The sequence below is a fragment of the Rhinolophus sinicus genome, linkage group LG03 (assembly GCF_036562045.2).
Source record: "Rhinolophus sinicus isolate RSC01 linkage group LG03, ASM3656204v1, whole genome shotgun sequence".
NCBI classification, from domain to species: domain Eukaryota; kingdom Metazoa; phylum Chordata; class Mammalia; order Chiroptera; family Rhinolophidae; genus Rhinolophus; species Rhinolophus sinicus.
Window position 1 is genome coordinate 69,292,971 of NC_133753.1, and position 27,233 is coordinate 69,320,203.

General features: G+C 37.6%; 1 protein-coding gene across 1 annotated transcript in view; it reads left to right on the forward strand.

The window, feature by feature from the left end:
* The window catches only part of AQR (aquarius intron-binding spliceosomal factor), an 87,481-nt gene extending 71,965 nt beyond the window's left edge, over positions 1–15,516 (forward strand). The window contains exons 31-35 of the mRNA XM_019725550.2: positions 923–1,093; positions 4,551–4,636; positions 9,188–9,362; positions 12,066–12,179; positions 14,852–15,516. Coding sequence (XP_019581109.2) covers positions 923–1,093; positions 4,551–4,636; positions 9,188–9,362; positions 12,066–12,179; positions 14,852–15,226 — 921 coding nt within the window. The 3' untranslated portion in view covers positions 15,227–15,516. The remainder of the gene's footprint in view (positions 1–922; positions 1,094–4,550; positions 4,637–9,187; positions 9,363–12,065; positions 12,180–14,851) is intronic.
* Positions 15,517–27,233: the final 11,717 nt, after the last annotated feature.

Here is a 27,233-nt window from a genome sequence, read left to right on the forward strand (position 1 = left end):
TCTTTTCCCTCCTGTCTTCCAAAGAACTAGTAGAAAATTTAAGAGATAACTCAAGCTATGTGAGTGGCACCAAGTGGCACCAGAATATAAATGATTTTTCTAAAGATCTTCCTGTAATTTTCGTATTGCTTTGACATGAAATCCAGCTTCTTGTCTTTCTTTTTTGATTTTCATGTTGTTCATATTCTCATTTAACTCTCTTCTCTCATCTATTACTTTTCAATTTAGTCTCCACTGAACTGGACTAAACAGCCTTGTGTATGCACTTTCAAGTTCAGTTAAGCCTTGGTTTTAAGCTCCTTCCCACCAATCTTTAACCAGAGTCTCTGATGTCACAGTAAGCCAGACTGAGCAATTTGAGGCCACATCCTTTCCCACCTAAAGTGGTCTGTAGACGTAGCAACCATCAGTAAGAGAACAAACAACAAAACAAAAAATACTGTGAAGTATGAGTGAGAAGGAAAAATACTATGTAAAAATTAAGAGTTGTCTACAGCACTGCTAGATGTATATGCTATCAGACTGGATTTTCTACTGGCTTTTACGATTACCTTGCTTCTTTATGTTAATTTTTCTTTCCATTACTATAGTTGCAGTACACTGTAGCATAATATTATTGATCTATATTGTGATTGTTGTGGTCCCAGAAGTTGGTAACTTTTATTTTATGATTGTTCCATATATTGCAAATGCATTGCAAATGTCAAAGGGTTATAATTACATTATTTTATTTTTATTTATCAATGTCAGTCTAGGATAAGGTTATTCATCAGTTTTTATGTAAGGTATTCACTTGTCCACATTATTAACTCTTCACTTCTTGCAGTGTGATAAATGAATAAACTGTGCTGGTGAATCATTTTCTCTATAAAGTTGAAGCAAAAGGAAATAAATACACAATCTGATTATGTTTGCATTACAGAACCTTGGAGAGGCAGAATACGTAGTGGCACTTTTTATGTACATGTGTTTACTTGGTTACCCTGCTGACAAGATCAGTATTCTAACAACATATAATGGGCAAAAGCATCTTATTCGTGACATTATCAATAGACGATGTGGGAACAATCCATTGATTGGAAGACCAAATAAGGTAATTTTATGAATCTTACGATGTTGGCAAGATGGGAAGATTTGTATTTATTTTGAGTTATTTATATTGCTCTACTTTGTCTCTTTGCTATCTCTTTTCAAGAAATGTAAGAAAATGAAATAATAGGAACTATAGATAATTCTCTGGCAAGCCTACCGGGCAGTGTTATTGGTTTGCTATGAGCTTCTGTCCCAACTACCTACCACACTGAAGATTTTTATTGATAATAAGCAGAAATCAATGTTTCTAAAACTTTCTATTGATGAAATGATGAATAAAAAATGACATTATTTATATACCATTAGAGTTGAAAATAAGAATTGTATCATTTTTGTTTTGTTTTGCAAAGGTGTAATCTGTATTTCTTACTCTGTGTGGATAGGGGAGTGGTTTTTCTTGGAGATAAAGGAAAATTGTAAAGTGCATCCAGACCCAGGATTCTTTTTTTTTTACATTTTTTATGTGATGTGATGGAGTAATATCAAATAAAAATGAATATTCTTGATTTTATTAATAAAGGGTTCAGAAACTAGAAAGAATAACAAAACACACGTTAGTAATGATGAAAGTAGGACTTTGGTTGTGAATACTATGACTATATTGAAAGCTCTTTCACCTTTTCTTGGAAATCATCCAAAAGTAAGAGGAAAATGGGAGGAAGAGAAGACAAACTCCATTTTTAGTGAGATGATACAGATCAGGAAGAAAATGTGGCAAGAAGAGAATTTAAGGGACCAATCTTGAAAGTGCCTGCAAAAACACATTTCCTGAAGGTAGTGGTGTTCTCTGAAGTGTAAGAGCCACATCCCTGTTATTAACGATGGCTGCAACAATTGGGGTGAGCAGAAGCCTTCCTGGTCCCAAATTGGTTCAAAGAAGCCTACAGGCGAGCTGTATTTGCAAAAAGTAGACTGCCTCTGTAGTAGCAGAGGAAAAGAGAACGTTCTGTTATAAAAAACCTACAGCCCTTATAAAACAGTCCTGCTCAACCCACCCTGATCTCTTGCATGTAGCTAATCTAAGAAACCCACTTACTCAGTGATGAAATATTGGGAAAAAGGAGACTAGTACAAGCTCGATTTATATAGGGAAAAAAATCAGGTAAAGAGCATCAAAATATACTAATTGACAAGACACATGTTCCAGAAAACATGTTAGCCTGGAACAGATGAAATGTTGAATACACATTGGCTTTGAATTTTAAAATACTTAAAGTGTTTTTAACTAATAAAGTCACCATTTCTGTGAAGGAAGGCTACAAAGCAGAGAAATTAAAGAACTCAGGAAGAAGAGATGAAATGTAGAGAAGAAAATAAAGCAAAATCATAGAAATGGAGACAAAATTGAAAGGACCACAGTGAGGATTATGCGTTGTAGAATACTCCGTGAGGGCTATAGAAAGTGAAAATGAGAAATTAATAACTTTGAAATGTAGAAGGTTTAGAAATAGAAGGACCTCAATATCTGAGTTCTTTTATTTATAATTAACAGAAAAATTTAAATAATAAGGAAAGTTACTCGGTCCCATAACAAGGTGAAAGTAGAGTAGCTCCAGGTTTGGGTTCCAGTGACTCAGTGATGTCATCAAAGACCAAGGTTCTTTCAGCCATTTGCTCTGCCATTCTCAGTTTGTGAGCCCACGTTTCAGGCCAGCTCTCTGCATGGTCAGTATGACAACAGAATTTTCAGGTATAATATCCACACATAAGAGCAAAGGACTTATATCCAGAATATAAGAACTTCTATAAAAATTATTATTAAATGAAACAACCCAGTACGAAATAGATAAATGTATTGAACAGATACTTCACACAAGATGACATATGAATGGCCAATAAGCACATGAAAAAGTGCTTACCATCATTAGTTGTCAGGGAAATGCAAATTGAAACTATATTGAGGTACTACTACACATTCAAAAGAATGGCTAAAATTACAAAGATTGGCAGCATACTAAATATCGGCTAGGATGTGGAGCCAACTGGAGTTCTGGAATTGGAATATTGCTGGTGAGTGTGTAAAGTGGTTCGGTAACTTTGGAAAACAGTTCGACAGTTTCTTATGAAGTTAAACATACACTTTCCATACACCTCAGCAGTTTCCTCCTAGATATTTGCCCAACAGCAATGGAAACACATGTACACAAAAATATTTATACATGGATATGCATTGAAGCCTTATTCAAAATAGCCCCAAACTAGAGCCAGCCCAAATGCCACGAAGAAGTGAATGGAAAAACAAATTGTGGAAAATGCATTCAGTGGAATACAAGTCAGCAGTAAAATGATAATGAACTTCCTAATATACAACACATGGATGAATCTCAAAAATATTATGCTGAGTGAGAGAACCTAGACAAAAAAGAGTACAGAATTTATGATTCCATTTTTATGGAATTCTAGAACTGACCAAAAAAAAATCCGTAGTGGCAGAAAGCAGATCATTGCTTCCCTAGAGCTGGAGGATACAGATTTGACAATAAAAGGGCCTGAGGTGATGGCAATTTTGGTTGTGGTGGTGGTTATATGGGAGTATATGTTGTCAAAATGTATCACATCATACACTTAAAGTGAGTATATTTCATTGTATGTAAATTCTGTGTTTTGCATTGTATGTAAAATGTTTTGTTAACTTTCTAAAGATAGGGACCATGAATTATAGATTGTGTAGGATAAACATTTAAACTTTTTGTTGAATTAATGAAAGAGAGAAATGCCTGAGTGTCAATATTACTCTGAAACCTTCCTGAACTCCCCTATTTGTACATATATTGTCAAACTGAACAGAAAATACTATGAAGATTGTTTACTTTCTGACAGAGGAGTGCTGTAGATTAGAGCTAAGGAATGTGTTAAATAATAAGTGAGCAAGCTGAGTTATATTGTTGGGCATCCAACTAGGATACAAGCTAAATGCAGTCCCTGCTTTCATGGCTTTGAGTAGTCTAGTAGGGGAAGACTGTTAATTCCACAGATAGTTTAGTTATCAGCGCAGGTAAAGGCGAGTGCTATAAGTGTGACTGACACAGGGGCATAGCCTAATGTGGTTACAGTGGTTTACTTCATAGTGTTCATTAACTTGTTCTTCCAAATCCAAGTGTATGGTCACATTTCTTTGGGGATTATTTTAAGGGTATTTTTTTTTTTCTAGTACATTATTTAAACAATCCCTCTAGAACAGGGGTGTCCAAACTTTTTTCAACGTTTTTTACCAAGGGCCATATGCAGTAAAATACACAAACAGCCGGGCCACCCACTTGAGGTGAAGTACGTTTATTTAAGTAAACCTAGTTTATTTAAGTAAACTAAATATATTTTTGGAATTTGCTGCGGGCCAATTAAAAATGGATTGTAGGCTGCAGTTGGCCCGCAGGCCGCAGTTTGGACACCCCTGCTTTAGAGTCTTCTTATTGTGCTTTTGAAAATATACCATATTTATCTTTTTGTTTTCTTTTTAGGTGACAACTGTTGATAGGTTTCAAGGTCAACAGAATGATTATATTCTTCTTTCTCTAGTACGAACCAGGGCAGTGGGCCATCTGAGGTATGTAAGGAAAAACTTTCATGATATTATTGAACTTTACTATCTGCTGCAAATTTAAACTTCTGTAGCTATGTAGTTTTACCATTTTTTTTAAAGTGTTAAGTAATTGTTATGGTAGCTTTTGGTGCTTTTTGTTGGAATGTAACTATCAGATTCTTGTATAGTTAACCATTGCTTCTGAATTTTTTTGAATCTTAAATGCTTTAGTTATTTAAACTGTTTTACTCTTTGGTAACATTCAGAAATAGCATTTTACCATAAAGTGTGTGTGTGTGTGTGTGTGTGTGTGTGTGTGTGTGTGTGTATTTCCTATATCTATTGGGAAAAAGTCAGAAATTAAAGGAGGTAAAGTGCTAAAAAAATCTCTTCAGAATGAATGTTTTGTTGTATACAATTTCTGACATTTCTAACCCACACAGTCTTTCGACTTCGGTGATAGAGGATGAAGGAACCATTTGTTCTCCCAGGATTAAGAATTGTTGAAACAAACAGTAACCTATTTTTATCATCTATTGTGATGTATTTGTGTACTAGAGATTTATGGGAACATATCTTCTTATTACAAGGTTTGGTTTATATAAACCTTCATCACATATTACTTAATAGCAAAACTATATGGAGAGTTCAATTATTGTTTTATTTGGTGGATATAAAAAGAAAATTCTCCAAGCTCTCATAATGTTATCATTAAATCAGGATCTGTTTGGAGCTTAGCCCGGTGATCAGGTTCCATTAGACTGATAACTTTTATGTAAAAGTAAGCAAACATGTAATGTTCACAAAATTATTTTAAGATTATTGCTTCTAAAAGACAGTTTATTTTTGCTTATTTACTTAAGTATCAAACATGTAGTTGGAGACTAACGTTTCTAAAAAGCAATTTCTTTGCTGCAGTGAGACATAGCTGCTGTCTGAATGGGGCGTCACTGTATTTTACAAATTAAAATTCCTCAAAAACAACAGTATGAGTACATGAATGATGGTTCCTTCCCTCTCCACCTTTTTTCTTTGCCTTTTTCAGATTCCTCATGGGATCTATGCTATTCTTTTCCAGACTTTTCTGGAAACAAACAAAAAAAATGATGGTAAAATTTTTGTAAATGAAGGGGTAAAAAAGGATCTGATTTCAGTGTTGTCATACAAATCAAAGTTTTCTAAGCAAAAATACCATTATTCAAATAATGTTCTTTGTACTTGCCAAAATTTGCTTTTAAAAGTCCAACTTCTTCATTGGGCTTGCTGGTAATTGTGCTGGTGCTGTTAAAACATACAGGTGAAATGTTGATTCACTATTATTTGTGCTTCCAGTTACCCAGATGCCTCAGGTATCTTGGCTAGAATTTTATCAAGCTCTTCATAGAATATTTTGGTTTATTTCATTCATTTCCGTTTCTAATATTTTGTTTCTCAGCTTTCAAGAGACCAAGGAAACCTGCTTCCTTCCATATTTCCTTTAAATAATAGCTTTATTGAGATATAATTCACATACTATACAATTCACATACTATACAATTCACAAGTGTACAAGTCAGTGATTTTTAGTATATTCATAGTTATGCAGCTATCTTCACAATTAATTTTAGAACATTTTCATCATCCCAACAGGAAGCCCTGTGTGCTTATCAGCAGTCACTCCTTCCCCTCTCCGCCAAGTTCTTGTCAACCACTATTCTACTTTCTGTCTGTAGATTTGCCTATTGTAGATACTTCATATACATGGAATCGCTGGGTTTAATGTGTTCAAGGTTCATTCATGTTGTAGCATGTGTGAGTACTTCATTCCTTTTTATTGCCGAGTAACATTCCATCGTGTGGCTATATCATATTTTGTTTGTCCTTATCAGTTGATGGATATTCGGGTTATTTCCACTTTGTGGCCATCATGAATAATGCTGCTATGAACATTCATGTACAAGTTTTTGTGTGGAGATATGTTTTCCTATCTCTTGGGTATAGACCTAGGAGTAAAATTAGTGAATCATATGGTACCTCTGCGTTTACCCTTTAAGGAACTGCTGAACTGTTTTCCAAGCACCTGCCATATTTCTTTTACTCACGTATGTTTTCATTCCGGTAGACTAATCAGGTGATTGTGTAGGAGTCAGACTATTCAGCTTTATTTCTGGAGATCTGTATTAGGACACCGTGGAGCCATTTAGAAGCCAGAGTAATGAGACATTTCTAGCCCCTTTTCCTACATTTATTGTTCTTGTCTGCCCCCCACAACACACACACCAAATTTGAATGGTCCAGGAAACAATAGAAATGCTTGTTCAGTGTAAAGTAGTGAAACTGTAACTTTCCTGTGTTGTTTCCTCATAGAGGTTCAATCAGAATCATGGCCTGTTGTTTAACAATGCTGTTTTTCCCAGCCACGTCTGGGGCTATGAAATAAGGTAGTAATTCTCATTGCCCTGGGTTCAAGATGTAGCTCCAAGGAACCCTGTGTACTCATTTATGATTTTGCCTGGTAGTTTGTTATGTTCATAGTGTTTGATCATTCATTTAGCAAATACTTTCAAATCGATCTATTATTTAATGTGCTGGGTTCTTGATATATAGTAGCAAATCAAACATTTATGATCTCTACCCTCATGGCGCTCAGAGTCCAGTTGGGGAGACATTAAACATACCCTTAGAAGATACCTATATTTGAATCTGCGAAGATTTTAGTCCAACTCTCCTCATGTACAGTGGAGATCAAGCTTGTAAAGCCACTTCACAGCACTGTAGCACTGAGACCTAGGGGGGAACGTTTCCTGAGAAGGACTGCAAAAGCACTGTATCTGTGCTCTGCAGAGAGATGAAGAGCCTTTGGGAGGTGAAGAGGAGAACTGAACATGCTAACACAGTGGTTGCCATCTTTTTTCCCTGACAACATTGTTTTAACCATAATTTCCTTTATAATGTTTGTGTGAGAACTCACACTAAGTATTTCTAGCATTGTACATCTAGCTACCAGTGTTGGAACTATCTACCTGTAGCATAACGCCTTGGGCTTCTCAGGAAATACGGAGAAAATAAAACAATTTGACCTGTGGGGAACCTAGAAGACAGTGTTTTCGTCAAGAATCCAGTGTCTCAGGTAGAAGGAACGAACATTACTCAAAACGCTACTGCGAATGGGGTATGTTGAGCCTTCTACCTAAATGAACAGCTCTTAGTTTTGTGTGGATGAGGGGAGCACCACACCCCTCTCTCCCCACCCCTCACACACACAAGAACATAGCTGATGTGTGCTAATGTCATGTGGTACCTCCTGGTAAGGGAAACTAGGTCCCTATCAAGGTCATCGATTCCTGGTTCTCTGCCTGGTTATTATATGGTTGTTGTAACATTTGATCTCTGTAACACTCTTAACTCTTTCAGGGATTAGGGGTGATTTTACTAGACTTTATTATTATTCATAAAAGTCCTTTTGTTTGCACAATACTCACAAATTTAGTCATCTAAGAGCATCTCGAGAAAACAAACTGTCCTCTGTATTTAAAACGAAAATTATCTCTTCTTACTAAAACACATTCTAACTAATAGTGAGGTGAAATTAGACTTAATATATAGCCCTTCTTTTATAAATGTATTTGATTCCAATAAATTCAAATCAAGTTTTAAAAACATGTATTCCTTTTAAATGAAAGAAAACTGACATGTAGTAGATAGTCAGCTATATGTGTAGTTGGATCATTCAATTTAGCCATTTTTATTACTGTTTATGTGAATTTTGAATACTTATTATTGGCCAGGCACTGAGCCTGGATACTAGAGTAAATACATGACTAAGACATGGTATTATGTTATATCATCATACCGTGTTGTGATTATTACTATAAATAAGTATAAAACAGTGTAATAAGATTTATCTAAGAAACAAAATTTGACCTTGACAGTGTCTGAGAATTTGGTAGGTGAAGAAGCGGAGGAAGGGTTGGTTCAGATTGACTCTGTGGTGTGGTGGTGACTGACAACTGAGCTGTACCGTCATCCCAATCCCATGTTTCCCCGAAAATAAGACCTAGCCGGACAACCAGCTCTAATGCGCCTTTTGGAGCAAAAATTAATATAAGACCCGGTCTTATTTTACTATAAGACTGGGTAATATAATAATATAACATAATATAAAATAATATAATACCGGGTCTTATATTAATTTTTGCTGCAAGATGCATTAGAGCTGATTGTCTGGCTAGGTCTTATTTTCGGGGAAACAAGGTAGAGCTACTTAGACCTTTTTAATCAGTACTTTCGTTATTTTGTGGTTTTCTCCGCCCTCCCCCCAAAAAACCAACATAGAGATTATAATAAAGCATAACTTTTTACTTGGTTTACTAATCTCATAATATTGATTAACTTAATGTTTGCTCTGTTAAGTTTTTTAGTACAGGTGCTGCTGAAGCAAGCACACTATCGTTTTGAAGAAGCTTAACCATTTATCGCCACAGCTTAACAGGACTATTTAGTGGAATATATAAAAAAAAATAAAAGATTTCGAAAGCTGCATAAATATGCTGTTAATCTTCATGTATGTTAATTAATTTTGTTTGTTTCCCAAAGGGATGTCCGTCGCTTAGTGGTGGCCATGTCTAGAGCGAGACTTGGACTTTATATCTTCGCCAGAGTGTCTCTCTTCCAAAACTGTTTTGAACTAACTCCTGCCTTCAGCCAGCTCACGGCCCGCCCACTTCATTTGCATATAATTCCAACAGAACCTTTCCCAACCAGTCGAAAGGTAGGACTTCTTTCCTCATGGTATAGAGCAGCATTCTGTTACAGGTGGCCACATGAGCTAGGAACATCCGCACAATTAGCACTAAATGAGGTTTTCTATATAAAAAGAATACGTGCCAACATGTATTGAGCACTCACCATGTAACAGCCAATTAGCTCTTTACATACATTTATCTCATTTCATCTCAGTAACAGCCCTGTTCAGTAGGTTTTCTTATTAACCCCATTTTACATATGAGGAAACTGAGGGTTAGAGAAGTTTGGCCATGCATCTAGTAGATGGAGAACCCAAGATTTAAAAACCCAGGCAGGCTGACTCCAGAGCCCATATTAATAATCATTGTGTTGTACTGCCGCTCTTGAGCTTTGTAAGGAGAATTTAATTACTTGATAACAGAGTGATAAATGGTTTAGCTCTGGAGAAACCTTAAGAAGCTTACATTCTGGGGAAATGGGGCAGGGAACGGAACATACACTTAACAAAAAGATATACTCAGAAAAATGCCACTCCCTCCTTATCCATCCATCCATCCCTGCTACCTGTTTCCTATTCTCCCTCCTTTCTCTTTTCCCCTCTTCCTCCCCCCAGTCTCTTCATATATTGTTTTTGCACAAGGAGCAGATAGCTGTTTATTGTATTGTTTTCTTTCTTACATGAAGGTTACCATACTATACAGACTTGGGTTTTGCCTTTTTCATTTAATGAAATGTCTTAGAGGTCCATTGGAATTTAAATAAAACTCTTTTAAATGTTAACAATACACACTTCTCCCCGCTTCCAAAAAAAACAGGAATAAATTCTGTTTGTTTTATAATAATGCTATGTATATTTTTGGGGTTTTTTTAACTGCATTTTTTTCTTTTTAAAGAAAAATTGCTATAGAGAAATCGGAGGAAAAGGCTGGAGATATATGAGGGGTGGGGTCATGTAAAGCCTTGAGTGTCAAGCTCTGGGATCTGGACACAGTTCTGAAGCCCTGAGGTTCTCGATTTTTTGTAAGCTGATGACTAAACAGGATGATTCCTGACAAGAGGCCTGAGGCAGAGCCTCATTGTCTTCCGGTTTCCCACACTTCTCCCAAGTGCTTCGTGTCCGAGGGCTGCAGGGACACATCTGGAGAAACCTGGAGCGCAGATCAGGCGGTACCAATGAACAGAAGATTTGGAGACTGTGCTTTACCCACCACCATGGATTCAAGCCCTGGGGGGCTGAGGGCTGAGAGCGGCTCCCCATCCTCTGCTCAAGAGGCAGTACGGGAGGCAGGGAGGGCCGAGTAGCCAGCACCGCATCTCAGCAGAGGCAGTTCCCAGGACAGCTACCAGAAAATAAGCAATCAAATCAAAAACAAAACCAACAAACAAAACCCTTCATGTTTTGAAGGCAGTAGTTTATACTTGTAATAGCATGGCAGTCTTCGCCCACAGATGTTGTGACCTTGTGGAAAGTAACAGTTACCAAAAGAATGCCTACTTACATGCAGTCCTACCCTCCTGCTTAATTCTGAGAAATGCTGTTTAATGTATTAAATAGTCCTAACTTTATGTGCTTTAAATAATTTGGCACTTTAAAATAAAATCCTTTTTCTTTTTTTTTTTTAACTTTTTTTTTAAGACTTTTTTGTTTGTTTATTGGGAAATATTGGGGAACAGTGTACTTGTCCAGAGCCACTCAGCTCCAAGTCCAGGCACCGGTTTCAGTCTTTAGTTGCAGGGGGCGCAGCCACCCTCCCCAGGAATTGAACCGGCAACCTTGTTGAGAGCTCACGCTCTAACCAACTGAGCCATCTGGCCGCCCCTAAAATCCTTTCTTGATATATGTTTTACATTTATGTTTTTCGGAGTTGTTCTTAAAGTAAGAAAGGGTGAGACTTTATAAACGTTTTATAATTGACTATAAATAGAAAAGTTGTTCATCTTTATTCTGGGATGGTTTAGGAAGATTTGCGGATTTCGTTCTTCATTTACTTTACCACCTCACCTACACTGATAGAGTAGTGTTTCTCAGATTGTGGTCAGAAACTACTCCACCAGAACCGCCTCACTCTGTCTCAGGCTTACTGAATATAAATAAATCCCTGGGGTCTAGAGCTCAGGCTCTGATTTAGCATTCTCCCCCAGTTGTTCTGATCGATACCACAGAATTCAAACTGTAGACTTCTGTTTGTCAACATTTTTGACTACACTTTATTAGCTAATTCTTTTAGTAGTATTAGTAATATTCACCTTCATTACTAACAGTCTGTTAGCTTCTTATTGTAAACGTTAGCTTCCTATTTTTTAGAAAAGCATAAACAGGAAGAACAGTTTTAGTATTTTCTTTTTGAATAATCTTGAGAATTGCCTTGGAGCAATATACACACAGTATAAGAGACCACCACTGTACACCATGTTGATTTTTCTCTCTATTCAAATGATTGCTTATCTCTTTTTCTTCCACATTAGTTAGTAGACCAAAAGTCATGTTTTAATTACTGAAATTGTATTAAAAGCTAATGACTCTTATCTTCCTCCTCATCTCTACATTTTCTAAATTTAAATTGAATCACTCTTCATGTATTCTTTATTGGACTCTCACACCTGCCATCTTTATGTCCCTTAAATCCTAACAGTGCTTATACATTAGATGGAGACATGTTCTTTTGTTGGCTAAATGTTAGCTTTTAGTGTTTGTCATTGTGTTCTTAACTTTCTTTTTGCCTTCTAGAATGGGGAGAGACCATCTCGTGAAGTACAGATAATAAAGAATATGCCTCAAATGGCAAACTTTGTATACAACATGTACATGCATTTGATACAGACTACACATCATTATCATCAGGTGAGTTTTCTCAAAACTGTTACTTTTCTTGCTCTAGAAAGAATCTTTTCTGTTGCCGAATAAGGTTTATATATATTTCAGTATAGTTGATATACAGTGTTACATTAGTTTTATTAGTTTCAGGTGTACAATATAGTGATTTGACATTTTTATACCTTGCAATATGATCACTGCACTAATTCTAGTACTCATCTGTCACCATGCAATGTTATCACAATATTATTGGCTATATTCCCCTTCACCTTGGAATAAATCTTTAATAAACCAAAATAGGATGTTATTAGTCATGTAACATTCATACTTTTAAAACATCTTTATGTCGGTATAATTTGGTATGGAATACATTGCACATATTTAAAGTATATAATTTGATAGGTTCTGACGTGTGTGTATATACCTATGAAGCCATCATCACAGTCAGGATAATGAACATAGCCATTCTCCCCAAAAGCTCCTCATGCCTCTGGATAATCCCTGGCACCCTTCACCAAGCGTTTCCCACCTTCTCCAGGCAACCAGGGATCTGCTTTCTGTCACTATAGATTGATTGGTCTCCATTTTCTAGACATTGAAGTAAATGGACTCTTCTTTTTTCTAGCTATGGGCATAATTATTTCAAGATTCATTCATGTTTTTGCATGATCAGTAGTCCTTGCCTTGTTATTACTGAAGAGTATTGCATTGTGTGGACGTCTTTCATTGTGTGGACGTCCCAAGTGTACCCATTTACCTGTCGATGGACATTTGGGTAGTTTCCAGTGTGGGCTGTTACAAAGAAAGCTCCTATGAACATTCTTGCTCAAGTCTTTGTACTTTTTCTTGGGTAAATTCCTAGGAGTGCAGTGGCTGAATAATGTGGGAAGCATGTGTTCAACTTTTTAAGAAACTGCCAACCTGTTTTACCCAGGGGTTGCAGCATTTTTATTTCCACCAGCTGTAGATGAGGGTTTGGATTCCTCTGTATCTCACACACACTTGGTAGAGTTGTTTATTATTATTATTAGTATCATTATTATTATTATTATCATTTTAGCTATCCCAGTAGGTATGCAGTAGTTTCTCATTATGGTTTTAATTTGCATTTCCCGAGTGACTAATGATGTTGAGCATCTTTTCATGTGGTTATTTGCCATCTGTCTTCTTTGAGGATTTGTCTGTTCAGGTCTCTCGCTCATATTTTAAAATTGGGTTATTTGTTTTATTATTGAGTTTTGAGAGTTTTTAAATTAATTCTGACTATGATTCCCTTATCAGATATGTGTTTTATGAATATTTTCTCTTGGTCTTGGACTTTCAAGTATCTTTCAAAGAACAGAAGTTTTAAATTTTGATGAAATTCAGTATATCAAGATGTTCTTTTATGATTCGTGCTTTTTTATGTCCTAAAAGAACACTATAACCCAGAGTTACAGCCTTTTTTCTGATGTTTTCTTTTAGAAGTTTTAGAGTTTTAGGTTTGCATTTATTGTGAGTTAATTTTTTGTATGATGCAAGGTAGACTTGAGTTTTATTCATTTGCATGTAGATATCTAATTGTTTTAGCACCATTTTCTGAATAGACTGTTTTTTCCTCTATTGAATTGCTTTGTCACCTTAGTCAAAAAGTCAGTTGGCCACATATGTGAGTCTATTTCTGAGCTTTCTGTTCTGTTCCATAGATCTGTGTATCTATCCTTTTGCAATTACCACACTAACCTGTATTAAGAGTAGCTTTATAGTAAATCTTGAAATTAGATAATGTGAGTCCTTCAGTTTTGTTCTTTTTTAAAATTGTTTTGGCTATTCTATTTCCATCACTTTTCTATATACATATTAGAATCAGCTTGTCAATTTCTACCCAGAAAAACATGTGGGAGTTTTAATTAGTTTGTTTTGGGAAGTAAGATTGCTTAGGATCAATTTGAGGAGATTAAGTTAACATCTTAACAATATTGAGTCGTCCGTGAATATCATCTCTCTCCATTTAGTTAGATGTTTTTTTAATTTTCTCATCAATATTTGGCAGTTTTCAGCAAAAAGACCTCATATATAGGTTATTAGTTTCATTGCTAATATTTCACATTTTTTACTGCTAATTATGAATGGTACTTTTTAAATTTTTCAATTTTTAACAAGAGAAGCAGAGTCCCTGAGGAGAGAAGCCAAGCCTTATTAGCTCTAGACTGCCATGGGACAAAGGGGAGGGGAGCAGAGAGAGCTGCTGCAGTGTTCTCGTTTAGTGGGACAGACCTTGTACCCTGCTGCTCCCTCCCTGCCATGGCTTTCTCCCGAGGCCTGGGTCCTCCCCACACCTCACAGGGCTCCTTGACTGAAGTTGGCCCTTCTTGAGTTGGTGTGTCAATCAGTCCTAATCAGCCACTGTTTTTCCAGAAGTGTGACCGCAAATTCCTTTGCTAAAAAATCTAATAGATTTTCACATTATTTCCCTTTCTAAAGATTTAATATGTACTTTGATCATTATTTGTAATATCTGTATTGGCACATTCCTTGGAGTTAGCAAAATCTAGGCCATTGTCATCAGAGTTGTTTCATCTGTAATATATGGCCAGCAGTGTTTCGGAGAACTCTAGAGTGCACAGTGTTTACTAGGAAAATAATGTGACAGCTTAATGTTATAAGCCAGTGTTTTTTCACTTGAGTTAGTTTATATTGATATTTTCTTTTTTTATTAGACTTTATTACAGCTACCACCTGCTATGGTGGAAGAAGGTGAGGAAGTTCAAAGTCAGGAAACAGAATTGGAAACAGAAGAAGAGGGCATGCCTGCTCAAGCCGACATAGCCAGTCTAACAGATGCCAGCTCCAGTCAAGAAACGTTAGCCTCTCAGACTGAGCCCACCTCCAATCAGACTGAGCCCACCGCCAATCAGACTGAGCCCGTCCCCAATCAGACTGAGACCGCCCCCAATCAGACAGGAGCTGGTTCCAACCCAGAAGCCATCTCTGCTCTATCTGAGATCACTGTTGCTGTGGCCGGACCTGAGGCTGTACCAGCAGAGGCTAACACCCATCCAGATGCCACATCTGCCCCAGAGGAGACCAAGTAGCCAAATGGTCACCTTTCTTAGGACATTTCATTCATAAAGTCTAATTAAGTAAAGTTTTTGTATTTTATATTTGCTTCTGCCATTTTAAAGGTAATAATTAATGTTCAGTCGTTATTTTTGTTAACTGATTACAGTGTTCTTCTTGGATATAGTTTTTTAAATGTATGTGTATGAACAACTCTGGTTTCATTTGTTCAAGCGGAATGGCTAATAATCATTCCTTTGATATTTCTATCATTAACTGAGTGTATCTTTAATCATACCTACATTAAAAAAATTTTTCTATAGAATATGTAAAACATATTGAATATGTGGAGAAAAACTACATTTTTAGTGAACTTCTCTAAAGAAAAAGAATACCCTGGAACTAACCATAAATACCCTTAAGCAAGTGGTGAAATTGGGGAGGAAATAGTTTCCTCCATCATAGTATGAGATGCTCAAGTTGTGTTTCCTTTTGTCTTCCTTGATGTAAAGGCATTAACAACTGTAGCAAGATGCAGGTTTCTCAAGTCCATCAAAGAGGAAACGTGTTTCTTTCACCAAAATCTCATAATGTATCAGAATCTCCTAGGTTGTCTATTTCTTCTTGGGCGCACTCTAGACCTAATGAATCAGAATTTCCGGGTTAGTACCCAGGAATCTGTACTTTAGCAGGTGTTAGGCAGGTACTTTAGCTTCAGATGTTTGAGTTGTTGGCAGAGTGGCATCAGATGAGGCTGGTGGGGCTGAGCCAGGATTTGTCATTCAGCTAAGCAAGAAGGAAAAGGCATATCTGGGCTGGAAGAAGATCCACAGTCTGGGCAGTGAAAGTCAATGAACACCTGTGCACAGGATAGAATTCACCCAGTGAAGAGGTTCTGTGTTTTCTGCCCTATGTAGTTCTCTTGGTAGATAACCAGCCACAAGGAGACCTTAAGGTAAAATGTGCTCCAAATTTGGGAGGACAAAGATACTAGGATCCTGCTACTCAAGTGTGGCTTGCAAATCTGCAGCATGAGGGTTCACTGGAGCTTGTTAGAAACGCACGTTTGGGCTCTACTCCAGACCTGTTAAATCTGAATCTACATTTCAGCCAAGTCCCCAGGTGATTCATAAGCACTCTGTAGTTTGAGAAGCACTATACTGAGATTACTGAGCTGTCCTCACATAAATAGAAGGTGGAATGACGATTCTCTGATGATAGAATTAACTGTGTGACTAATGTTTTCTGACAAGGTCCTCTGCTTATAAGGTCCCTGGCCATGGTGGCCAGAAAAGAGGTGAATATGTATACGAGCAGTGTGGAGAAATTGCCCACTAGTTCTCTCTCCCCCATTTTGACATCTGCTAGAGTGGCTAAGAGAAGAATTTCCCCAAAATATCTCTTCTAGTACATTTACCTATAGGCATGACCATGTCCGGAGATCCTTTGAAGAAATAAATGAGAACTGCACACTGCCATTGAAATGCTTCTGATCCTGACGTTTTGAAAGACGGATGAATTCATTAGAAAATTAAACCCAGAAAGTCAAGTCAATGATAGAGTATCTTTGAGTGACTGGTTTTGCTGCACTCAACCAGGCTGTGGTGGGTGTGACTCAGGCTCTCATCTTACAGGGTGTCCTGCATCTGCAATCTTGGGTAAATGTTGGGGGAGGAGGGAAAAGGAAAGTGATGACGGGATGATGAGGAGAGTGAAATGCCAAGGAAACGATACTAGGAAACGTAGCTCTGTTTGTTACCAGAGTAAGAATGGAGCCAGACCGCCTGTTACATAATTTCTGTGATTATAAGAACTTGAAAGCAGATGTTGTGGGCATCTGTATGAGGACTAGCACTCACCGAATTATTTTCATTTGTGAACATATAGTATCAGGCTAAGCAAGAGGGAAAGAAGCTTTACTGTCTTTCCTGGAAAAGACTGATTTTTCTCTCTACCTTTTAGAGGCTTTGAATCATGAGACCTGCAACCAACATAAGCAAACTTTTATGCTGCTTTCTCATTGAATAAAGCATTTTCCAAACACTGTAAATCACTCTCTAGTTGGGTGACCAGACTTTGTTCTTTGCTGCTTGATTTTCTACTACACTAAAAGGAAATTTAACTGAAAGATTGGTAAGTCCTTTGCCTTTGCCAAAGAAATTTTTAAAAGGATCATGACACAGTTTGAGTTGTTTTAAATTGCTTATCCACAGGGAAGGTCAGTGAGTTGCAGTAGATTGTCAAATCATGGAATTTTTAAAGGAACTTCAAGAGCTCTATTATTTTAAACAATGAGGAAACTGAATCAGGTCGTCTTAGCTAGGGTGGCTTCTGTGGGAAAGCAGGAGAGACTCCAAGTCTATGGTTCTAGGATAGTATTTTGTTTATTTTTTTCAATCAAGCACGCAGGAGTGATGGCTTAATAAATGCGAGAGTTTTCTAATTGGGGCGACCGGATGGCTCAGTTGGTTAGAGCGTGAGCTCTCGACAAGGTTGCTGGTTCAATTCCCACATGGGATGGTGGGCTGCGCCCCTTCAACTAAAGATTGAAAGCAGCAACTGGACTGGGAGCTGAGCTGCGCCCTCCACAACTAGATTGAAGGACAACTTGGAGCTGATGGGCCCTGGAGAAACACACTGTTCCCCAATATTCTCCAATAAAAATTAAAAAAAAAAAAAATCTCTACAGTTTACTACAGACGCAGGTCCCCCAGCCGTTGACCATTTCAGGTTGGTGTCCTCACTGCTCTCCATCCTGTCTACCATAGTTGAATAGGCAGTGATTTGGGAGTCTATTTTTAAAAGCAAACCAAAAAGATGCAGGAAAAGAGAATGAGCATGAAAGGAAGCAGTTCAAGTATTTAGACTTTTTTTCACAAAATGCTGAGTTAAGAAAGTTCACTACCAGCAGTTGAAAATAAATAGCTCCATTGATTGGGGCAAATGAAGGAGATCTCAACATGATCAGGTCTCTTAAAGTTGGTGTGATAAAAGTTGAGATGTTTTGCAAGATCCTGAGAGACATGGTATAAATGGGCCATTTATGCTCCTATAGAAAATGAAGTTTTTTAGGATCAGGAGACAGCATGATATTAGAAAACAGACTTTGGACTCACCCAGATCTGGCTCAAATTTTAACCTAATTTACTCATCAGCATTTGGTTTGACCTTGGACTGGTTTTATAACCTCTCTAAGCCCCAGTTTTCTTTACAAAATAGGGAAGATTTGTTTATCAGTGAGGTAATGTGTATGAAAAATCTGGCACCTGGGTGCTCAGTAAATATTAGTCACTTTCTCCACTTTTCCCCGGATCTTGGAGACAATGTAGGATTTTGCCAACAATCTCCTGACTTGGGTGCTTAACTGTGCCCCTCTCCAGGGAGCATGGAGGATGATGGCGAAGGGTACATGTGGTGGCAATTGACTTCGAGGATAAAGAATCAAGTCTATGTATTGATTGGGAACGTCTGAATCAGTCCATCATGACATTGAAGATGGTTCCTGATGAAAATGAAATTCTGGCAGCACAGCATAAGCAGAGGAAAGACACTAGGTACCATCATGCTTCTGATGTATTGATAACTAATACCGATTCCGAATCCTGTATCCTCCCACCCCCAAATCATCTATATCATTGCAGTTCTTTAGCTTTGTACCTTGAATCCACCCGTTCCTTTTTATTTTGCAGCCACTCAAACGGTATTTTGAGAGATGTTTCTCAAAATAAGATTAAAAATATTTTTTAAAGCACTGACCCTTTTGCACAAGCCAGAAGAGCAATTAAAGACAAGCAGTGCCTTGCTTCCTGTGAAGAATACTTGGCAGTTAGCCTTTGTAATTAGAAAGCTATCATTTTAATAGATGTTGAAGAATAATGCAACTAGAGCTGTACTGAGCCAAGGATGGAAATGAACATGAGACCATTTTTTCTTCAGCCATTGGGACTCTGGTGCCCAAGAAGGGATTTTAATTCAAGGGGATCCAGAGGCTTTGGATGCTTTAGTTTTCGCTCCTAGGGACAAATCAGAGCAGAGTTCCCAGGAGCGTGATTCAGAATGCCGCATTGTTCCTGCTAACTGACACTGTACCAGCTTTATTCAGTTAACGCTCTCTCGCCCTTTTGCCTTATAGTTACTTCATTGGCCACTTAAACTTTTGCACTTACATACAAAAATGGCTGATCCCATTTCTCAATATATATTACAGGAAACACTAGTCTTGAAAAATACTTTGAAAAACATGCTCCATGGTCAAATAAGTTTGGGGAACACAATGAATCATTATTTCCCTTTTGCAGAATCACAATGCATTGTTAGACCATTCAAGATTCTGAGAATTCTTGCTAGAAACAATCATGTTTAATTTCATTTAACTTAGCATATCCCCAACTTAGTTGACCATAGAATTCTTTGTGTGTTTTTTTGGGGGGAGGAGGGTTCTTTGTTGTTTGGGGTTTTTTTTATTGTTTTTTTATTAATAAGACACCTAAGGGAACTAGCTCTGCAAAACGGGAAACAATATCTTTACAGGAGCAATTGAACTTCAATTCCTGCCTGGAAAATTAAGGGGGTCATAATGTGCCACTTTGGCACAAGGATTATTTTGAGTGGAAGGCAATTGAGAAGCAGTGGATGCAGGAAGAACTCTGTCCTCCTGCCTCTGCCTAAAGCAGGGCATAAATTTCCCTTTGTAAAGGTGTCTCCTTTCACCTGTACCAGGAAGAGAAAAACTACCCTTCCCACTGGAAACAAAGATGATACTGAGGTGAGTCTACAGAAACAAACCTTAACTAAAATAATCCTTCTCTTCATCAGTTTCTTCATATATGTACTTTCCCACAATTTACCACCCCTGAAAAGCCCAAATCCCCTTTTCCTTTCCCTTTTTACTTCACAATTGATCACACTTTGTTAAAATAGTATATAAATTTCCCAGCCTGACTACTACTTTTGGGTTTTCACTTCTTTTCTGTATAACATCTGTGGAAGTAAAGTTTAAAATATCAATTAAATTTGCTTTTATAAACTTGGCCATTGTGGGAGGGAGGGTTTTTTTCTTCTGATTTTTAGTTCAGTTGTTTACAAATATGTATGCTTTATCTCCTGTTTATCAGTCTTTTGTCAGTTTAATTCACACCCCAGCCACAGACCTTGAGAAGGGATAAAGTTTTTCCTCTCTTACAAAAAAAAAAAAAAAATGCTCTAATACATTTTTTTTTTTCTGTAAGTAACCAGAGGCTGAAGTAACAGATGAAGGAGAGACTAGAGGTGAGGTGAGTCATACAAAATGTCATGTTGTAGTATGATTTGTTGAGTGTCATATGTTATTAATAGCAATATCCAGAAATACAAATGAATGAAAGTTTGATCAATGTACCTTGACTTTTTTTCATGTGCGCCTCTGACGAAAAGGTCACTGAGCATTCTGTTTTAATTTTAGACTTCAGCATTTCACAGTAGGCTTTTCTCATTTCTTACTAGTCAGTAGTGAAAGAACAGTTCATATTTCTAGTGTTTTATTTTCTTAGTCCTTTAAATGTGTGTTTCTTTAAAAAGTTTAAATGTGTTTCTTTAAAAAGTTTAATTGTTTCCTTTAAAAAATTTAAGTTTTAAAAAGGGAAAAGAATGGCCAATAGGAGTGGACTAGAAATAATAGAAGAAAATAAAGGCAGATACAAAAAATGAGAAAATGTCTCCTCATGAGAGGACCCCAAACGTTGCCTTGAATCAGACATGTTGAATTCTCTCTCCAGAGGTGACTGTCCCCGCAATCCCTTTTCTCTCCAGGTGTGACTTGTGTTGCATACTCACCTGACACTTTCCTCTTCTTGCAGTAAATCTACGTAAGTGCAAGTAAATCAATGGTAGGTGCTTCTCCGTGGGAGATGCCCGGTGTAATATGAAAGCTCTTTTGAGAAACTGAATTTATTGACATTTTTCAAAAAGTCAAGTGTTCTGGATAGAAAGTGATCATATAAAATATTGTCTTTTCCTTCTTTAGTTCATTGGTTCATTTTGCCTGTGGGAGTCCTGGTTCTTAGTTCGGTTATTTACAAATAAATGTGCTTATTGTTGTCACTGTATTTTCATCATCGCTTTGCTTCTAGCAACACCTTCCAGTGCTGGTTTCTTCTAATCCCAGACTGTCCCAAGAAGAGTAGAGCAGGAATAGACCTAGTTAATTTGCATTGTATTTTGCTGGTTGACGTCTTCACGGAAATGAATTGAGTTAAATATAATAAAAAGGTGGAAGATGTCTTTGAAATGATCTAAATTCTCGTGCATTCATAGACTATTGAGTGCCTACTGTGTGACAGGAAACGATGCCAGAAATAGCCCCATTCATTCATCAATGAGAACACTGAGGCATTGGGTCATTTGCCAAGGACACCACAGTCAGTTGAACTGTGGCACTAGAGCCACCATCTGACTTTCAGGCAAATCCCTCACCATGCTGTTTTTCAAACTTATTTGCTTGAGACAAATCAGCAGAAAAAGCCCATGAATAAGACAAGCCTGCTAAAGTATTCCTCCCTGGGTTAGACTAGCAGAGGGGAGCCTCTCTTGCAGAATCAGGATAGGAAATAAGAGGTCTGTAGAAAGTATGCTTCAGTGTGTGCAATGTTTACACTCATGGGTAAAGGCCAAATTAATACCTGTTTTGGTTTGAAAAAAGTATGAGAAACGTATAATGGGAAAGGACTCTAGGAAGTAGTACTTAACGTATCCCTCCTAAATGCTAGTTATCCTAAACCCATCTGGTTTTTAAGCTGTCAGACAGGTTAACTAATAACAGTTTGTAAAGAGTGTAATATATAATAAGTGGAAAGATAGAATTTACTGAGACCTGAACTTTAAATTACCATTATACATCAACTGCTTCAACCTCCCAATTTAACTCTACCTATCAGAATGCCAGCATTAGCACATTTGGGAGCTAAACAGAACATCCAAGTGAGTTAAAATTCCCTAGAGTAAAAATTTGTTTTTAGAACAACTGCAAGTAAAATGCTCTTATACAATTACAGAAATCAATTGTGACAAGTTTTTTAGAAGCTGCCGTCGCAACTCTTGATCTAGTTGAACTCATTAAATAAATGGGCTTATCTGAGCAAGTAGAGAATGTGTCGCCTCTGCAGAAATATAATCCTAGCTTTGATGAAAGCCATGAATGTCAGCTGTCATGGATGCTTCAGAAATTAAATTGATCGGGTGGTTCTCTAAATTGCCATAGTACCCTTAATACTGGGCATGGGAAGTGAAATTCTTGGTTCTTGTCTAGAATTAACAAGTACAGGGATTACCTGCCCTTGACCTGGCTGGTCTGAAATGTTGAATGCAGGTCTCTTACTTGGTGCTCTCAGAACAGATTTAAAGTATCACCTGTGAGGAATTTCTAAATTAGTGGACCTTGCGTAAAGTAGGAGGTGTTGCATATCAGTAGGCAGTTTGGGATCCTGAAGGATGCATTTGCTAATACATTGTATGAAATGTTTACATTTATTTTTAGGAAAAAATGACACTAGAAGAAGAAGGATATTTTGTATGTAAAATACACAAAACTCCTTTGTTTCTGGCTGGCCATGTGTAGACCACTTGTTTTCTGTGAGTTAATTTTTTAGTGACATATATCGAACATACAGAAAAGTACACAAGTCATAGGTGAACAACTCAATAAACTTTCAAAGTAACAACGACCATGTTCTCATCACCTAAATCAAGAAATAGAACATTGCTAACTTTCCAGAAATTTCCCGTTGGGCCCCGACCTGCCATTATTCCCTGCCGAAAGAAACATCCTGTTTTCTGTCACGATTAGTTCTGCCTGTTTTTTAGGTTCATGGGAATGGAATCACACAGAATATGCTTTTTTGTGTCTCCCTTCTCAAATCGATTCCTCTATGTGATGTAGGGATAAAGATTGAGCACTATTAAAAGATGGTCCTTTCCCTCAGTGCACTGCAGTGTCACCTTTGTCATAAATCAAGTGATTGTATAAGTGTGGGCTGTATTTCTGGAATTGTTTCACGGGTGTATTTTTCTATTCTTGTGCCAACGTTTCACTGTCTTAATTACTGTAGCTATATAATAAATCTTGATATCTGGTTGTATATATCCTTTGGCTATATTGTTCTTCAAGATATTAGCCATTCTTAGTCTTTGTATACATTTTAGATTCATCTTGTCAAGTCTATGAAACAAATTAAAAAAAAAAAATCTTACTGGGAATTTTATTTGGATTGCATCAACTCTATACATCAATTTGGGGGAAATTGGCATCTTTACCATCTAGAAATATGGTGTCTCCATTTAGGCCTTTTGGCCTAAACTATAATGTTTTATAGTTTTCTATATAAAATCTTGGCCATCTTTTGCTAAATGTATTCTTAGGTATTTGATCTTTTTTATGCTATTGTAAATGGTACTTTTTAATTTCATTTTATAATTGTTTTTTACTGGCATATAGAAATGCAATGTATTTTTGTATGTTGACCTGGTATGTAGCAATCTTGTTGAATTTACTTATAATTTGTAGATTCTTTTGGATTTTCTACATACATAATTATGTCATCTGTGAATAATGCTAGTTTTATTTCTTCCTCTTATATCTTCATACTTTTTGTTTCCTTTTGAATCTATATGCCTTCTACTTCCCTTTTCTGCCTTTTGACCTATTGAGGACCGCCAATACAATGTTGAATAGAGGAAGTCAGAATGAGTGTCTTTGTTTTTTTCCCCAACTTTAAGAGCACAACTTTTCAATATTTCACCATTAAGTATATTATGTTTGCTGTAGGTTTTTGGGATTCTCTACCAGATTTTAAGGGTTTCCTTCTATTCCTAGTTTTCCAAGTGTTTAACTTTTAACATGAATGAATATTGAATTCTAACAAATGCTTTTTCTGTATTCATCAAGATGATGATATGCTTTTTTCCTTTATTCTGTTAATGTGGAGAATTCCATTGATTTATTTTTTTCTATTGATTAGTTCTTTTCTTCTGGTTATGGGCCAAAATTACTACTCTTCAAATGCCTAGTAAATTTTTATTGGATGCTAGAAATTACAAACTCTATGTTGTTGTCTTCCTTTGGGGTAAATTAGTGTGCAAATAGTTAGGATCACCTCAATAATGTCCCTTCCCTTACCTCCTGGATATCTCAGCAGGTTTCTAGTGCCTTCAAGCAGATGTTTTTCTCTAATTTTATCCAGTGTTTTTAATTAGTTTTGATGAGTATTGGTCATGCTAGTCCATCATAGCCGGACTGGACCACCTTTGAGAAACATTAATTTAATGCCTCATTGTATCTGTTTTTGTAAAGTCTCATTTCCCTTACTGAACTCACATCTCTGCAGAATCACCTTTAATCCTCAGCTTGGTGAGACCCTGCCTCGTTCCTAACACTACTTGGCTCTTGTTTTCAACAGGGAAACTCTAGATTCCACCTGCAGGCGTAGCCTTATCCCTTGTCTCTGAATCCTGGGACTCCGTAGGAGAAGGTGTAAGACACCGAGGCTGGCCCTGTGATCCACAGCTTCAGGACACCCCTGCTGCCAGGTGGGCTCAGAGCATATGATCTAGGCACAGGCAGGACCAGGTGTTGGGTGGTCCCAAAACATGTACGATTTTGAGGACTATGTTTTGAAAAAGGTTACAAAATTGTGAATACAAAATTAGGTACAAGGTCTTAGAAGAGGCCATGCAAGAGAGGAATCTTGAAACTTATCTTCATTAGCTTCACACTAACTCTGCCTCTGGTTTGGGTTTAAATGTTTGGACCCAGCATTGTTTCACTATCCCTACCAAAACTTCTGTCTTCATCAGTAGCTGCACTGAATCTGCTGCTTTCACACAAGGTTGGTTGGGGGTCCTGCCATGGACTTACATTATAATTCTTCTCCTGGCTTGACTATATCCTTTAAAGTGGCTGGAAGAAAGGAATTGTCCTACAGTTCTCCAGAAAAAGGGACTTCCATGGACCAGGAGAAGGGGGTTCAGAATCAATGAGAGACACTGAAGATAAACTTCCAGACAAAATATTAAAGATATTTACTGGGTGTTTACTATATGCCAGATACTGTGCTTTTACATGCTTTCTCTCATTTATTCTCAGTAACCCTGAGACTTAAATGTTACTTTAAAATCCCTATCGTACAGATGAGAAAACTTCTCTAAACCTTATTTGTCCAAAAATCACAAAATTTATAAGTGAGAGAGCTGGGATTTGAACTTTGACCCCAAAATCCATCATCCTCTAAACTACTTCAAAATTTAATCATTTTGTTACATTTATTTACTAAGGCCTGGCTCGAAGATAGGTTGTATTGTCTGTGATGACATTGGAAAACTTGCTTTATGATATTAAGATCACCGCAGATCATAAATCTTTTCTTTCTATTAGATGGGAATGATAAATTCATTAGTCAATGCTCTGCTTGTAACATCCATAGCGTTTGCTTCTTTGGTTCGCATCACCATAGTTAGGAACTTATTTATATCATTCTTACTTAACTGGTTCAGTCACTTATGAATTCAGGGTCAGAGAAATCTCCTCTGGTATTTATTCCTAATTCGTACCCCAGTACATGTAATTTGGGATATCACAGGGGTGCGTGCTCATGATCATTTCATTATTCATTAAGAGAAGAGGCAGTATTCCTCTAGCACCAGAAGAGAAACTAAACAGACACTTTCATCTTCGCAGGACCTGGAGTTGCGCTGTCGCCCTTTGTCAGCTCTGCTTATGTAATTCAGAAGAGCACTTCCCGCTGTTTAACAGACTTTTTCACAGCGAGGGCCGAGTGAGCAGCACCCTGCCAAGTTTCCCATTAGTTGTGGAGAAAAGCCATTTGTATTGTGAAATTGCAAATCAGCCAGACAATCACCACACAGAAATAGCCCCCATGAAAAGAAAGCAGTGCTATATTTGAAGGCTTAATCATGTATATTTATAGACCTGAGTTTAGTTCTATTTGGAGATTTTCACATTATACAGTAACATTGTGATTACCAACATTCTCAGAGGATGAGGGGGATGATGGGACGTTGGCGCCACTTACATTTTATGAGTAATGCGGAGTTAGTCACAAAGAATTTTTCTGTCCACCCTTCGCTAAATGCCTTTCAGAAATTGCGTTAGTCAGCTCATAAGATCAGAAGGCCACGTATGAGGTGGGAAGTGGGGGTAGGCAAGAGAAGGGAAGTGTGTTCTCACCACACTTTATTTGTGACCAGTACATAAAAATCACCATTAGAGATTCAGTCTTAGGCTGAGGACTCTCGCCGACATTAAAATGAAAAGCACTAGGGTTGGCTAACAAACTGTATATATTAATATTTTAGGACTCAGCATTAATAAGTTTATCAGGACATTTCCTGAGAGAAGATTTGAAATGATGGTGGATACTTAAGGGCCTTGGGTACCTGGGGTGAAAGCAGTTTCATCTGTTTCCAAATGCTGCCCAGCAGGGCCAGGCCTGTTGGTGACAGTCTGGCCTTTTCCAGTGAGTACAGATCACTGATCTGTGATGACTCAGCATTTTGTTGCCCCCACCCCCGCCCCACCCTAGACTCCCAGCTTCCTCACCCTCACACCTTCTTCTGTGACATTGGCTGTCTTTCCTTCTAGTCACTCATGTGGGTGACAAGTGGAAGGTCTCCATGAGCAAACACTGGAAGGAGGTGAGGGAAGGAGACATTTAGCTAACTAGAAGAAGAATATTCCAGGCAGAGGGAACAGCAGCGTGAGGGCCGGCACCCAGACTGGCTCGGATGTGGAAGGTGAATGAAGGAGCAGTAGAAGGGGAGGAAGGCCAGGAAGGAATCTGTGTTGGCATTGTCCACTGATAAATTAGAAAGCTTAGAGATGGCTGTGACCTCTTTCTCTGCCTCTGTCCTCTAGTCCACTCCTTCCCCAAGCATGCCGAAACATTTCTCACAGTTGTGATCTCCTCTTCATTCCCATCGCTATGGCATGAGGTCAGTTCCTCCCAGTCTTCCGGACTCATGGCTTTCCCTCCCCACGTCTGTCCTGCACTGGCT